Source organism: Ammospiza caudacuta, chromosome 1 (assembly GCF_027887145.1).
Source record: "Ammospiza caudacuta isolate bAmmCau1 chromosome 1, bAmmCau1.pri, whole genome shotgun sequence".
Taxonomy (NCBI): domain Eukaryota; kingdom Metazoa; phylum Chordata; class Aves; order Passeriformes; family Passerellidae; genus Ammospiza; species Ammospiza caudacuta.
Window position 1 is genome coordinate 108164949 of NC_080593.1, and position 15543 is coordinate 108180491.

Here is a 15543-nt window from a genome sequence, read left to right on the forward strand (position 1 = left end):
TCCCTGCTACTTTAACTTCTGCTATTTTCTGTTGTTTATGAGTAGGGCTAAATTCTGGTTAGACTGTGGAGGAAAAACATCAATATTTTTTACTCAGGAACCAGTGTGTGAGGACTAACTGGACTTCTCCCTGTCAGAAGCTCAAAGACAGGGCAGAAACTTGGAAAGCTTGTCAAAGGGAAGAGCAGTTGAGTATTCAAAGGTACAGGCTATCTTGAACTACAACAGCAGTGTTATGCAAAGGGGCTGTAACACCACCACAGTTCTGCATTCTGTAGGGGTTGTGAATATTGTAAGCACTTCCATTATCTAACAGCTTCTGGGAAGCTAGAGTAAAGGCCTTGGAAATTTCAGGCCAGTTAATTTATTGAAAGTACAATTCTTGTTCACCAGTAACTTCACTGCCCTTGAATATTACAAATCAGTTGTCTCAACCTTTTTTCTTGAGAGGTACCAGGCCACGGCAGCACAGGTTATTCAACACTACCCTGCAGGAGCTGTGAGGTGAGGGGAAAGCTAGCCACCCACTGACCTCTCTGCTAAAATTGTTGGCTGATGACTGCCTATTTTGCCAATGATAGCATGCTACCAGGAATTTAAAAAACAAACAAACACAAAAAAACTCAAGAAAGATGCTTAGAGCGTTGTTAGACTGCAAAGTCAATGTAAGCTTTGATTGGCACATACAAATCATCCATGTGGTCCTCTTCACTGTGGTTTTCTTGCTCCCTTGGCCATTTTTAGCAGGATGAATCAGTCCTATCACATTCTCCATGTGAATCAAACTAATTGTAACCCATCACAAGACCTCATCTGCTGTTACACGGCAGGCAGACCTACAGCTCTGCTGACTTCCAATCCAAATCTGCAGGAAAACAAAGTTACAGTGCAGATCACAACAACATGGGCACTATAAAACTGCTGCTGCTCAGCTGAGGAAGTCAAACTACACGTGTCAACTTCCTTCATTAAGGAAGGTGTGTTCAGTGTGTTACTTGTCTACTTGAACAGCCAAAGGGCAGTTTTTGCCTTTTTTTTTTCTGTACACTTATAACTGTGTTTCTGTAGAGTTGATTCAGCTATTCACATCTTGAGTTTGAAAATTAATAGCTAGCCACCCAGTACTTATAAAAGCATTTGTTATAGAAGAGAAATTATCAGTGCCAGCCCTCAGCAAGGTCTGGAGCAACTGGGTACTAGAAAGAAGATCTCAGAAGAATTCTAGCTTCTTGTGCATGGGATCCAAACCTGCAGGAAGCACACAGCCCTGCTATGCTATTACTCAAACAGAGGGGCAAGGAAATAGGAGTGTAGCATTGGAGAAATGGAGTAGCTGTTGCACAAATGACTTGGCTCTCCGCTGCTCCTCAGAAATAGTACTTGGAGGTAGGAGTTAGCCTATGACAAGTTTTCAGGGAATCCACAGGAAGATTCATTGCCTCTTGATTGATTACATCTGACAAAGGGGAAGGATATAATAAACTGCTCCACCATGAACCCCTGCCCACAGAATCCTGCCTGGTAGATATTGCAGGAGTAATTGTTTTCATTTGGAATGCAGTGTCTTGAAACACTGCAGCCTGTGAGAATAAGGAATAAGGGCAGTGCAACTGCAACCTGAAATTTCCTTTTAGTGAGGCTACTTGCATTTCTGGAGTCCAAATTTCACAAATAACCCGCAAACACACTGGAGAGCTTGCTGTTCCCTAGTCATGCTGTGCTGACTTTTTAGAAGCCTTTTAGGATTTCTAGGCTGTGTATATCATGCTGTTTTGGAGATGTGCGCTGTAACTAAAGATGTGTCCTCTTTAAACTCCCCCTGAATGTCCAGCCCTGCTGGGCAGAGGAGTGTTTAACAGAGAGGCTGGCAATCAGCCAAAGGATGCGATTCACACCTGACAGATTGCAGAAGCCTTCTGGCATTAGGCAATCCACACCTTCCAAGAACTGTTATTTCAAGAAGTTATTGGTACAAAGTATTTCCCGAGGGGGTGGCAGCAATTCCCACAAGGCATGTATGGAAATATGGCAACTAGATTCACAGGAAGACAGACGTTTTGCTTGACAGGGAAAAGGGGTTGCTAAAAGTAGTGTTTGGTCCCATTCTTTTGTATGCAACCAAGGGAGGTGGGGGAAGTCTGAGTCCTAAATTTTTCTCAAGAGCGGCTGTAGGACTCTTCTAGCTGTCAGGAAGCAAGACCAGGTTGTTGGTATTAGCTTCCTATTCACCTAAATTTAAGCACAGCAAGGAAAGCCTCTTCTTGCAAAGAAGGATGGAAACAACGTGGGTGTATTTTCAGTGTCCAGGTACTTGGCCATTTTGGGTTGGAATGGATATATTTACACAAGTGTACTTTCTCACCCACCCTGTGCTTGGAAATGCCTGCCAGATGAGCTTGTATCTGAACCAAATTTGCAAATTCTGATTTTTGCTGTCAGCATGACAGGTAAGTTCACATTGCTAATCATGAAGGTATGTGTCAAGAGACAGGGAGCAAATTCTTAGAAACCTTTGTTTCCCAGACTTGCACTGGGGAGGTCACAAAGTCACCACTGTATGAAAGAGGAGGAACGTTTACTCTCTCTTCTAGTGACTGCAGTCACTGAATAAAACCACTAATAAAAGAAAAAAGGAAAAATCAATTATCTGGAAATGGAAAGCCACGTTATTTGTCAGAGGAGGACTCTGGACTTCTCTTCTTTGCACTCCAGGGCTGACTGCAGCCCCAGCTGCTACAAACCATCCATTAAAAACCACAGTGGATTTTGCAAGAAGCCACAGGATTGTGGAGGGCAGGAGGATGGGTCGCAGCCACCTTTGCCCGTGTGGTGCCTGACAGCAAAGCAAAGGGAGGTGTGAGGATGGGGAGGGAAGGGTGGCACACCGAGGCAGGGGCAGCTCCCCACATGGACACACCTAAGCCAGGCATCAGTGTGTGCCTATCTCCCGTGCTCACTGTACCGTCCCCAGGGCTGGGGGTACAGCAGCCACACGCGGAAGCAGCAGTGCCCTGGCAACCAGGAGGGGCAGCCACGTCCTGGGGGCATTGAGCACATCATTACCACCCGGGCAAGGGAGAAGCCATATGAGGAGCAGCTGAAGTCACTTCACTTGTTCAGCCTGAGGAGGCTGAGGGGCGGCCTCATTGCAGTCTTCAACATTCTTGTGAGGGGAGGCAGAGGGGCAGACACTGATCTCTTCTCTGTGGTGACCAGTGACAGGAGTCGAAGGAATGAACCTGTGTCAGGGGAGGTTTAGGTTGGATATTACATTAAAAAATTCTTCACTGAAAGAGTGATTGGGCACTGGAATCCTCTGCCTGGGGAGGTGGTGGAGTCACCACCGTCCTTGGATTTGTTTGAAAAAAGACTGGACACAGTGCTATGGTTTAGTTAATGAGGAGGTGTTGGGTCATAGGTTGGACTTGATGATCTCAAAGGTCTTTTCTCACCTGGTTCATTCTGTGATTTTTGTGCAAAGGTTCTTCACCCAGAGGGTGTTCGAGTATTGGAACAGGCTCTCCAGGGAAGCGGTCACCAAGCCTGCCAGAGTTCAAGAAGCCTTTGGACAATGCCCTCAAGCACATAGCGAGATTTCTGGGGTGTCTATGCAGGGACGGGAATTGAACTCGAAGACCCCCGTGGGTGGATCCCTCCCAAACCAACTCAGGCTGTGATTCCGCGAAATGCGGCTGAAGGCTCCGCGGGCAGGGCCGTCAACGCAGCCCCGCCACAGGAGGAGCCGCCCCGCGGCCGCTGCGCCCCCGGCCCCTCGCCCGGCGCCGGTCCCGCGCCTGCGCGGCCTCGTGGCGGCGCCTGCGCGCTGGGGCGCGGGGCAGGCTCCACCGCTTTCGGCGCGGTTGCGGGTGCGGAGCGGCTGCGGCAGCGGCACCGCCGAGTTCGCGCCTCCGCGAGCACCGGGCGCTCCCGGCTCGTCCCACAGGCACGCCGAGGCGGCACCGGACTGCCCGGGAACGGGCGGGCGGGTAGGCACTTGGGTACGTCGGTAGGTACGTAGGTAGTCAGGTAGGGGAGAGTCGGCTGGTCCCGCTGCCTCCTCATCGTCATGGCCGGCTCGGAGCAGCGGGAGGACGGGGAAGCGCCGTTGCCCATCGAGGATTCGGAGCTGGCGCTGGCCGGCATCAACATGCTGCTGAACAACGGCTTCCGCGAGTCCGACCAGCTCTTCAAGAAATACAGGTCAGTCCCGGCCGCCCCTCGGCCGCCCGTTCCCCGGGCCCCTTGCCGCGGCGCGGCCCCTCCGCCCCCGCGGGCGGGCGGTGAGCGGGCGGCGGGGCCGAGGGGCGCGCAGGGAGCCCCGGAGCGGGCAGCCTCGCCCTGCTCGGCCCCTCAGAGCGGGAAGGGTCGTGCTGCCGGTTACTGCCTCGGTCAGCGCTCTCATGGGGAAGGGACACGAGTGTTGCACTGAATTACAGAGTGGGTCAGGTGGGAAGGGGCCGCAGTGGGTCCAACCACCCAGCTCAAGCAGGGTCATCCTACAGCACATGGCACAAGATTGTCCCCAGATCGTTCTTGAATATCTCCAATGAGGGAGGCTCGACAAGCTCTCTGAGCAGTCTGTTCCTATGCAGGGTCACCCACCCACACAGTAAAGAAGCTCCTCTTCGTGTTCAGGTGGAACTTCCTGTGCATCAGTTTCTGCCCATTGCCTCTTGTCCTACTGCTTAGAACCACCGAGGAAAGCCTGGCTCCATCCTCTTAACACCCTTTGGATATTTATACACATTGACGGGGTTCTCTCTCAGTCATCTCTTCTCAAGGCTGAAGAGGCACAACTCCCTCAGCCTTTCCTCCTAAGGGAGCTGTTCCAGTCCCCCAGTCATCCTCGTTGCCTTCTACTGGACCCGCTTTAGGAGCTCCATAGCTCCTTTGTACTCAGAGAGCTGGAACAGGGCACTTCAGATGTGCCTTGACTTTATCAGGGCTGAGTAGAGGGGCGGGATCACATCCTTTAATCTCTGGCACTGCTCTGCCTAATGCATCCCAGGGTTCTGTTGGCCTTCTTGGCCGCAAGGGCTTGGGGGTGATATGTGCTGTGGTGGGGGGTGTCTGGTACCTTGTTGGAGGGTGGAGAAGGGCTGAGCAGGGGTCCCTCGGTAGCACTGTCTGCATTTGGCTGTCGTGTATGTGTAAACACACACGTGTGGCTGGAGATGTGTCCTGGGGGGTTTTCGCTCTGGTGCTCGTGTGCGGTCTGATGCGGTCTTCAGCGTGCAAAGTAGATAGCAACAAAAGGTCTGTGAGTGCTGCTGTGATTATCTTTGGGCTGTAAGATTATGTTCATAATCCCCACACACATCATGTCTACGTTTCTGCGTTAAGTAGGCATCTGGCAGGAGTGGCATTAGTGCAGCTGTGTAAGTCAGGCTTAAGGAAAAGGTTGCCCCTACCTGTCCTTGCTTCTTTTCTTAGGGCTGATGTCTTCCACTCGAGCTTGGGCTGCTGTAATTGCGCATACGTTCTAAATAATTAATATGCACTATGCTGTTGTCTGTATGATTAAAAAAGACTTTGGTTGACTTAAAATAGAACTTCATAGTGATGATGTACTTATGTATTTAAATCTTGTTTACAGAAAGGATGGTTGGAAGTGGAGTGCAGGGATTGAGACATGTTAATATTTCACTTAATAGCAGCAACAACGGGGCAACACTTAATTGTGTACCTGCAACAGGTTAATAATATTAAACATGTCATTTTTGTCTCCAGTATATGCTGCTATGTTACACAAAGTACTGTTGTGTAGAACTAACTGGAATTTTGCAGGTGACAAGCAAGGTCCAATTCTGCATTCCTCACATGCCATGAGCATGAAGTCCACCTCTTAACCCAGCACTGCCGAGACCACCACTAAACCCTGTCTGTAATTGCCATGTCTACGTCATGTGAAGTTGCACCCTATGAGCTACTTCTTAAGTATTTCTTTCTTTTGAAGCTCTCAGTTGTTCTGTGTATCTAAGGAACCTGTTGGTTTTGGTTGCATGCTTTTGTATTGTGTAATTTTTTTAAGGTGCCAGTTAAGGAATACTCAGTGTGGTTTCCTCTCCTCCACTTTTGCTTGTGCTCTGCCAATTGCTTTCTCTCAGTAGTGTGAATCTGGAAGGTAGTCTAGGAAGTCTAAGTATGTGATGCTTCTTACACTTTAAAAGTAGTACTAGGGAGTAAAATTGTTAAGATTCCTGTTCTCAAAATGCAGTTTAATCCTCCCTTGACAGGGTGAATAATGATTTCTTCTGCAAACTTCTCTTGGTTGTCTAGAAGGTTTTATTACTAAAGATATCCTAAGTGAAGAAATCTGCCAATCTTTTTTGCCAGGTGCAGGCTTTTCTTTGTTTGATTTTATCAAGAAATGCCTCTTGAGTTCAGTGTACTTTCTGATTGTGGCTTTTAAACACCCCCTGCAAGGAGTAGATACGAGTCCCTTAATAAGATTGATAGTTCATGGTTCATAAATTGATAATTGCTCTCTTGGGCTGGAGATTTTTAGAGTAATTTAAAAACTTTGTTCTTAGTCCCAAAATTTGTAGCAGGTTTCCTCTTGCTGTGAACTAATAAACTCTTATTGAATTGGAGAGAGGATGCAGCAAATCAAGCTCAACTTCCTATAAACCTGAATTCTGGAGACATTTGCAGTGAGGGCCACTTGTTTTTCCCAAGAGTTTTTGGTTCTGTGCTTGTCTTGAATGTGTTCTTTTTTGCAAGGACTTAAGCAGTGCTTAATATATGTTTGCTTGCATGCACTCTTAATGAGTGTATTTTTGTAGGTGTGTGCTTGGAATCATGCAGTAGGATGGGTTCATCCTAAATGGGACTGGTAAGCCCAATGGGGAGGGTTTAGAAGCTCTCCATAATGTAATATCAGTGTTTGTAGTTAATGGTGCTAGAGGTCAAAGATGTCTGATGGCATGCAGCTTTTTTAACTTGATATCAGTGTGTGTTGTCTGTATTTCAAGTGACCTTTCTGGTAGAAAGTGTTAATTCTAAACTACTGCCTGTGCAGGTAATTTAGCTCTGTTTCAGAAGCTTAACAGTTGTTAACGAATTGTAGAAGTGAAGAATGGAGATACTCAGCAAAACTTCCATTTCAGTAGCCACCTCACTTTAAACTACCTAAAACCATTTCTTAGAAACTGCTGGTTTTGATTCTTTTTGTTACTTCAATTTTAAATTCAATTACCTCCTGAAAGATCTTGTGAAGAATTCAAATTAATGCTTCTGTCTTTATGGGACAATAGGCAACCTGGTCTCTAGAACATGCAGCATGTATTTTTCTTTGCTCTTGTGCATTTTTGCTTCTTCCAGATAGTATTGAGTATTGAACCAGAGTGTTCTTTTTCCTCTTGTAGCTTTGAGGATTTCTAAGCATATAAGAGGGAAACTGTCAAAAGAAAGCTGACTGCTGAGCCTAAAGTCAGTTATATTTGAAAGCTGGTCATTATGCAGTCCTTGAGGAAACCAGGCTTGGAATTGCAGCTGTTTCATACACGTATTCACACCAGTAAAATCTTGTCTATTAAGAGTGGTGGCACTTTGAAGTTATGTGCCACAGAATCATGATTTCTGTATTGGACATGGAGAGTGATGTTTTGTCTTCTGTGGTTACAGCTCAGGTACACGTCTACAGAGGATCTGAAGAAGATGAATATTCAGTTGTGTGCCAGATACAACATGTAGTTGGAACTTCATTGACTATCACACTGAAGCACTTAATGATTTGTCAGGTGTGGTTTGGGAGTACTGTTGTTTTAAATTATACTTGAGGGAAGACAGTAGGGTTTGAAAAATCATCTACATGTAGCATGTATATCTGCATATGCTTTTTCACAAGTTTATTTTTTTTTAGAAGTCCAGATCTTTTACCTGGTGGTGGTGATGACATTCTGATCACGAATCAAATACCAGTGGATGTGGTATTTTTGTAGATCTTTACTAGACAGCACCACTGTTCTTAGTGCTTGTAGCCATACTAGGTTCCCTCAGTGCTAACTCATATTTGAAACTGTCAGATATCAGTCTTTGTATTCAGCTTGAACAGTGCTGACTCTGTCCTAGTTCTCATCAGTTTAAACTTTTGAGTGTCTGTGGAAGCTGCAAGAGGTATGGAGGTTAACCAAGGACATAGACAGTGAAGATGGAGCCCTCAAGCATCAGGATGGTTTGGTGAACCACCCTGACACTAGAAGGAATGCTGAACTGGAATATTCTTTTTCCCCTTGTAGCTTTGTGGATTTCTAAACATATAAGAAGGAAAGAAACTGTCAAAAGAAGTTATTTTTTTACTGATTCTTCACTTCTTAAGAGCATTTGCAATTCAAAAATGATTTTAAAACTTCCTCCAGCTAAGAGAAGACAGTGTTAAATAAAGCCAGGAGTTTTTTCACTGAATGTTGACTCACAACGTAAATTGTCAAATCATAGAGTATCCTGAGTTAGAAGGGACTCATCAGGATCAATTTATTGAACTGTGCCCTGCACAAGACAGTTCCAAGAATCACCCTATGTGCCTGTGATCATTGTCCAAAACTCTTTTTGAACTCTGTCAGGCTTGGTGCTGCGACCACTTCCCCGAGGAGCCTGTTTCAGGGCTCAAGCACCCTCTGGGTGAAAAATCTTTTCCTATACCTAACCTAAACTTCCCCATATGCAGCTTTGTGCCATTCCCTTGAGTCCTGAGTGAGAAGAGATCAATGTGGGCCTCTCCTCTTCCCCTCAAGTTGTAGGCTGCAGGGAGGTCTCCTCTCTGTCTCCTCCGGTCTGCAGAAGCCAAGTGACCTCAGCCACTCTTATGACTTGCCCTCAGTGCCCTTTGCCACCACCTTTGTGGCCCTCCTTTGGATGCTCTCTGATGGCTTTGTGCCTTTCTTACATTGTGGTGCCTAAAATGGCACAGAACCTGAGCTGAGGCTGCCCTAGTGCAGAGCAGACAATTGTATCCTTTGACTGGATGACAAACTCTGTGTCTGATGCACCCCAGGACACATGGTTGACCCTCCTGGCTGCCAGGACCAATCATAAGCTCAGGGCTATTATCTCACAAGAAATCCAACAATCTTCTGTCTCCTACCCAAGAGACATTTGACTCTGCATGAATGATTTTAACACCTGAGAAGGCTGGAAAAATTTCCTAATGGAAAGATAAATGGTACAAAATGACAAGTAAAGTGTATACAGTAAGGTCATATCCACAGAAGAAATTGAATATTATATGGAGAAATGTGATTATAACACAAAATGTGTAAAGATTTAAAGAATGGGGCTAGTATAGAAAGACATGATGTTCAGCCTGCCAGGGTAAAGCAGAGCATGCAGAACTGGAAGCTGGTGCAAATGGGAAAAAGCTTACTATGGTTGCTTAAAAACCCTGAAATTAATTTAAAGGTAACATGCTACATCATGTGTATTAACAGGCACACAAAGTTAGTAATGGACCAGAGGTCCATTATTAATAGGCATTTGAACCTCATATTACCAACTTAAAATGCCCTGTGGCCCAAAATACTTTTGATCCAAATGCAAGTTGAGGCAAGGTAACATTAAGCCAGCATTGATCAGTAGGTGGATTATGACCCATGTATGGGCTGTCTAACCACTGCTGAAATTCTTGCTTATATACCTCAGGGAAGGAACCTTAAGAGCAAACCCGAAGTGATTTAGTAGATGCTGCAGCAGCCTCTCTAAAGATAAGGCCAGCAGAGCGGGAGCTGACGTCACTTGGTTGGGCACAGGGTGATAACATCTGGATTGGCAGTGTGAGAATAAATCGTGAGTGCCCTGCCAGCGACCCTGTGTGCTTCTGTTTGTTGCAGCCATGGGCAGAGGAGCAGCTGCTAGATGGATGTGTAGAGAAGGGAGTTGTTTGTAAGGGAAGTGATTTTTAGTAGCAATATTCTAAATGTGTACCCCAGTGAGGCGAGATTTCATTGCTCAGTGCCAGGCAGAGTAATAGTAATAACGATGCACATCAAACCAGCGTCACTTTTCTGGCTATTTGGATAGATTAGAAGTATTTTAAGTATTCTGCAGTTTAAATCTTCCAGGATCTGGGTATGCAGAGATGATCACTTTTGTGGACTTCTTGACAGAGACAGAGGGGGTGTTGCCAGAGGAAGTGGTAGAAAGGGTAGAGGGAGGCTGAGAGATCTATTTGTCATATGGAACAGTATCTGGTGGCTAGAAGTCCAAGGGAAGATGACAGAAAACTAAAGTAAAATCTGGGTTTATAACTCAGAGGTTAGAAGTCAGGTTTGGAGATGGCAGAAGAGGTGTGATAGTAAGCAGATCTTACTAAATTAATTCTGTGAAAGATGCAAATGCTTTAAAGACTTTTTACTCATGTTAGTGCACCCACTCATTGATCTGCTGCTTCTGGTAAAATATTTCAGGCTGTTGTGATAGGATAAAACATTTTTGTTTTAATCTACTTCAGGATTTTCAAGGTATTAAAGTTACATGATGTCAGTTAAGCTGCTGTAGTTGGTTGTGGAAAGTGATTTTGGTCAGGTTGGAAAAAAAAGGTTTTGCTTAAGTACCCGATTCTGACAGATTTAGAGAGTGCAAGTGGAGAGCTAGTACAAATCTGCTGATGTAACTAGCTTGTCTCTCACCTTTGTAACTAGTTTCAAATTAAACATACAATTGAAAATTCTTCTCCTAATCTCCAGTGTTTTGATGTTGTGTGTCTAAAGTTCACAGCCTGAAGTTAGAGCAAAACAATCTCTTGTTAATTTGCAGGAGGACAAAACAAATCGGATAAAAACTGGATAGAGCAGGGCCACAGAATTGTTTTTATGTTCCTGAATGTCTCTTCTGGTTGTGTATGCCTAGTAAAAATAGAAATGTATGCTGAGGATTTATTTAACAAAACAAATATGGGCTGATTATGAAATGTAAACTAAACCTAGATCTGATATTTGCAGTTCTCAATGTGATATAATGCTGTAATGCTTCCATGACACTTTTATTACCATGGGTATTTCATTGACCAGTATTGGATGAGAGGTGTACATACATGGCTCTGTCATGTTTGTAGTCTCACAAACAATTTCTAGAACACATTTTAAAATAATCTGTGATGGAATAATGACCAAAGGGTTTGAATGTTGTTGCAGTGAATTCCTTGCCTTTCTATTTACATATTTTATGCCTTGTTTTAAAATATTCAGTTCCTGCTTCTATATTTATCTGTGAACTTAGATGAATTATGCCATTTTGCTTTATTCTTTCACTTTGTGGACAGAACTAATTAGTTTTGTTTCAACCTGAGCATCACTCTCAGCATGATGGCTGGAATTCTTGATGGACTGTGGTTAAAGTAGCAATGACTAGAAAAACACTGAGGAAGTGTTGGCAAGTTAATTACATTACTCTAAATTTAAACCTGAGCTAGACTGTAGTAGCTTTAGAAGCTGATGTGGAGAAGTGAAATACTGTCTTGGAAATAGCTGTAGGAAAAAAAAAAAGAAAATACTGAGAAGTAATTGATTTTTTTTATTTGTTTGTATGTGCTTCAGTTCTGATGTGTTTTTTAATTGTGAAACTGGGCTGTATTATCTCAGCATTCTTAAACCAAAGTTTAAAACCCCTGAATGTTATCATCATGTGTGAAAATGGGGCATAATGGACACCTTTCTTCTGAAAGTGAGTTAATACCTTAAATGTATGCTATGAAATGAGGCAAATCAGTCAGGGTTTTTTGGGAGAAGCAGTGTCTTGTGTAGTGCTAGTTTATATGTCTGGAAGAAAGTTCTACTTCAGTGCTCTTAAGTTTTTGATTTAAGTTTGGTTACAGATGCCAACTTCATTGATATGTAGGACCTTTTACTGTGGCATCTTGCAGTACTGGTGTTAATAACATAGTTTCTTATAAGAAAGATACCTTCTGAGTCCTAGTTTCCCAGGTGAAGTGCAAACTGTGTTTTACAAAATATGTCTGGAGACTGATTTTTTTTTTCCTTTCATCTTTGAACTAATTAAAAGTCTTGAGATTTTTCTTTACTTAATGGAGGTTTTTGCTTTCAAAGTCATGAGGACAGCTTGGGTAGTGCAGTGTCCCAGTGTTAATTTGTATTCTGTTCCACGGCTCCTGTCAGCATTGATGCAACCCTTGGTTTGCTGTTAATATCTTCTCAAGTGCTGCCTCATTTTTTTGTTTCTTGACAACTTCAGAGTTGTCTGTCAGATAGGATGAAACTTCATGTCTGAAGCTGAAGGTCACTTACAAGGAGCTTGAGCTTTCTGTGGGATTGTGTTTTTCCCAGAAACCTACTGTCATCATTAGTCACACCTGTTTTTACTGGGACAGTACTGTGCCATTTGAAACTTTTCCTAGCCTTCAAGGAAAAGATAACCTAAACCTTGAAGAGTTTATCAGTCAACATAATACTTACAAAGACTGAGCACATAACATGGTTATTATTTAAAATTGTATTTTAAACACTGAAATTACCTTACTAAATGATCTTCCATAAAGCTGCAATTATAGTTTCTACCCAGTGACTATGTAGGAATGTGCTAGAAGTGTTCCTTATTTTCCTTAGTGATGACACAAACTCTGTGTGGGGGACTCCTACAGTAAAGTTTTGATGTTTTGATTGCCAGACTCCATGGTCTCAACAGAACCATCTCCAGACACAGGATAATATTATGCATCGTGTTCCCTTGCTTCAGGGTCCTTTTGTGCTGCAGCCCATATGTGCTGTAATGGCAATGCTTTTTATAGACTGAGTGAGTGAAAGTTAAAAAGAACTGATCTGTGACATTTACCTCATGTATTATAGCTACTGATAATTTCAGAATGGAATAATAAAGTGGCTCTTGATTTTTTTGTTGTTTCATCTTTGATCATGGGGGATGAATTGGGAATAGAAGCAGCAGTGAGTGTCAAGAGTGCAAGTGTGGAAGTAGTTTTGAAAGGTCAGATGAAAAAGATAAGTATGTACTTGGGGAAAAAACTCAGCTGTACTCAGACAAATATACATTGGAATACTTGGGCAAATTTTCATTGCTTCAGTATATTTTGCACGCTTTAAAGAACAGTTGGCTCTCCACTGTAGTTAACTGTTGCAGTTTTTAACATGAATGTTTTTTAATCCCCCAGAACTGCTTGTGTTCTGTGTAAGTGGGTCTGAGGAAACACAAAAATGAAACATTTACTTTATTTCTGAGCTTCTTTAAAATGTGACGTAAATGCAGCTTTGTACTTACATACATGAAAATGATCTGTGTGGTGTTGTGCTGGTCTGTTCTGCAGTTTTAGATCGGTTGGGTGTTGACAATGCAGGTGTGACCTTGGAATGCGTGGTGAAGGTTGTGCTGGGAGTATGGTGGTAGGACTGGCTGCTGGATGGTCCCACATACCTCATGAGCTGAGAAAGGGGTTATGGGGGAGCCATGTGCCCCCTGGAGCAGGAGTTCATGCTGGAAGTGCCAGCTGCAGCAAGTGCACTTGGTGTGGCTGATTGCTGCTGCCCTGTGGAACACAGCTGCTGGGAGAGCACAGCCCAGGTACTGAGAAGCAGAGACATTTGCTGGCAGCTGTTCTTTGTTGCCTGCTATCAAAGGGGGAAGTACTCAACCTATTTTTCCTTTGGAAAAAATAATTGGAAAATGTGTCAAGTTGTATTGATCTTGCATTTAGGTGTATATACAGAATTGAGCAGTGTGTATAAAAAGGGAAGGTTTTTCCTGTTACAACATGCTTTGTCTTCCCTGTTTTTCTTTCTCATTATTCTTGTTCATGGTCTTGCTTTTAGATATTTATGCTAAATCAAAAGTGAGAAAAGGTGTGTGTGGGGGAAACATTGCTGACTGCTTTTTTAAAAAAAACAAAACACCAAACAAACAGCCAAACTACTCTTGTATTGTATAATGTGTGTTCACTGCTGGAAATTTGTGTTTTAGCAATATACTTCTTGTTTTTCAAGTACCTCTGCTATTTTAAAACTATGCTTTAATATAATGCTTGTAGAATAAAGTTGAAAAAATTGGGTGCTTTACTGTAGCAGTATATGTTTCTGTAGCCCAAATTATACTTCGTAAATCCTTGAAGTCTGTGTTTTTGTATAACCTGGCAGCCCACCACTGAACAATGTGAATCACTGGTACCACTGAGGTCCTGATGTTTTAATTTTATTTTTTAAGTGCCTTCTGTGTGGCATTACTGTAGCCTCATGAAGCCTGTCTGATTTATGACCAGGGTTTTGGTTGCCTGAATTTTTTGATCTAGCTGTGATTTCACCCTTGGGAATAGGCCTGTGAACAGAATAGGTTGAAGCATCTTAAAGCTGATCCACATAGGGTAGAAAAATATGTATTCTGAGCTTGAAACAAAGCAGCTACGAAACTGTAAGCATTTTAAGAACCTTGTATTACAACAACTTCATTATGTAGTAGATGCATTTTTTTAGTGGGTAGATTAACTTAAATTCATAGAAACAGTTGGAAATGGGACTCTCTTAATAGAACCAGTTAACATTTGTCTTCTAGGACAAAATCGTAGTGGTAAATCACAAGAGGAGAGTAGAATTGGCAGATTTTTAATTTTTTGTAGCTTTTTCTTTTGACCTGAACTGAATGTATTTTGATGGCAGTGGTTTCTCTTAAATATGTAATTAAAATATGCTCCATTGTAATACCAAAAAGTTATTTTTATAAGATATGTTCAGTATAGTAAAATATATGAAGCTTTTGGTTTTCTGTTTCCATTATGTTTTACAGATATCTTTGTAACTTGACACGAAATACCCATCAAGACTTATTTACAAACATGCAAGCTAAACCCAAGGAATTCAATATGGATCTTTATTACAGGAAATATGTACAAATATAGTAACTATTTTTTGTTTTCTTTACAGAAACCATAGCCCGTTAATGAGTTTTGGAGCCAGTTTTGTAAGTTTTTTGGTGAGTAGATGAGAGCAGAGAGTATACATCTCTTGGGGTTCTTGAGTGTATGTGCATACATGTGTTCATAATACTCTAATTTTTTTTCTTTTTCTGAGACTATTTTTTCCAAATTTATAGATTAAACATAGCTGGAGAATGAGGCATTATACTGTGTAAAGCTTGTTTACCCATGTGGTTTAAATAGAAAGTAAAGGTTCTGCTATTCAGCTTAAATGTATTAAATATTTATGTGTTCCATTAACAGAGCCATAATAAAAAGTTCTCTTAAGTGAGCAGTGGAGTTATTTATTTATTTGATTAAAATAAAACTCATGAATGCCTGTTTTTCTGGTAACTTTTGCTATTGAAGATTTCTCCATCTGTACTTCTGGATGAAAGTTGTTAATTCAATCCATTCACATTGCTTCCATTTTGGATAGATGAGAACTGAGAATATTGATTTACTGAAAAGTCATAATGAACAAGTTAAGTTTGTTAAATTTTTTTTTATATAACTTACTAGGAATTATAATGCCATGTATAAAAACTGAGCAGGTGTATTAGAAAGTGTTTGGATCTTGTTTTTTAGACTGTCTTTGCTGCTTCATCTTAGATCTCACCAGAAATTATCTATGGTAA

General features: G+C 42.5%; 1 protein-coding gene across 1 annotated transcript in view; it reads left to right on the forward strand.

Moving 5' to 3' along the window:
• Window positions 1-4042: 4042 nt before the first annotated feature.
• TTC39C (tetratricopeptide repeat domain 39C) overlaps window positions 4043-15543 on the forward strand; it is a 36677-nt gene continuing 25176 nt past the window's right edge. Inside the window, exons 1-2 of the mRNA XM_058812108.1 lie at window positions 4043-4200; window positions 14874-14922. Of these exons, the coding sequence (XP_058668091.1) occupies window positions 4067-4200; window positions 14874-14922 (183 nt within the window). The 5' untranslated portion in view covers window positions 4043-4066. The remainder of the gene's footprint in view (window positions 4201-14873; window positions 14923-15543) is intronic.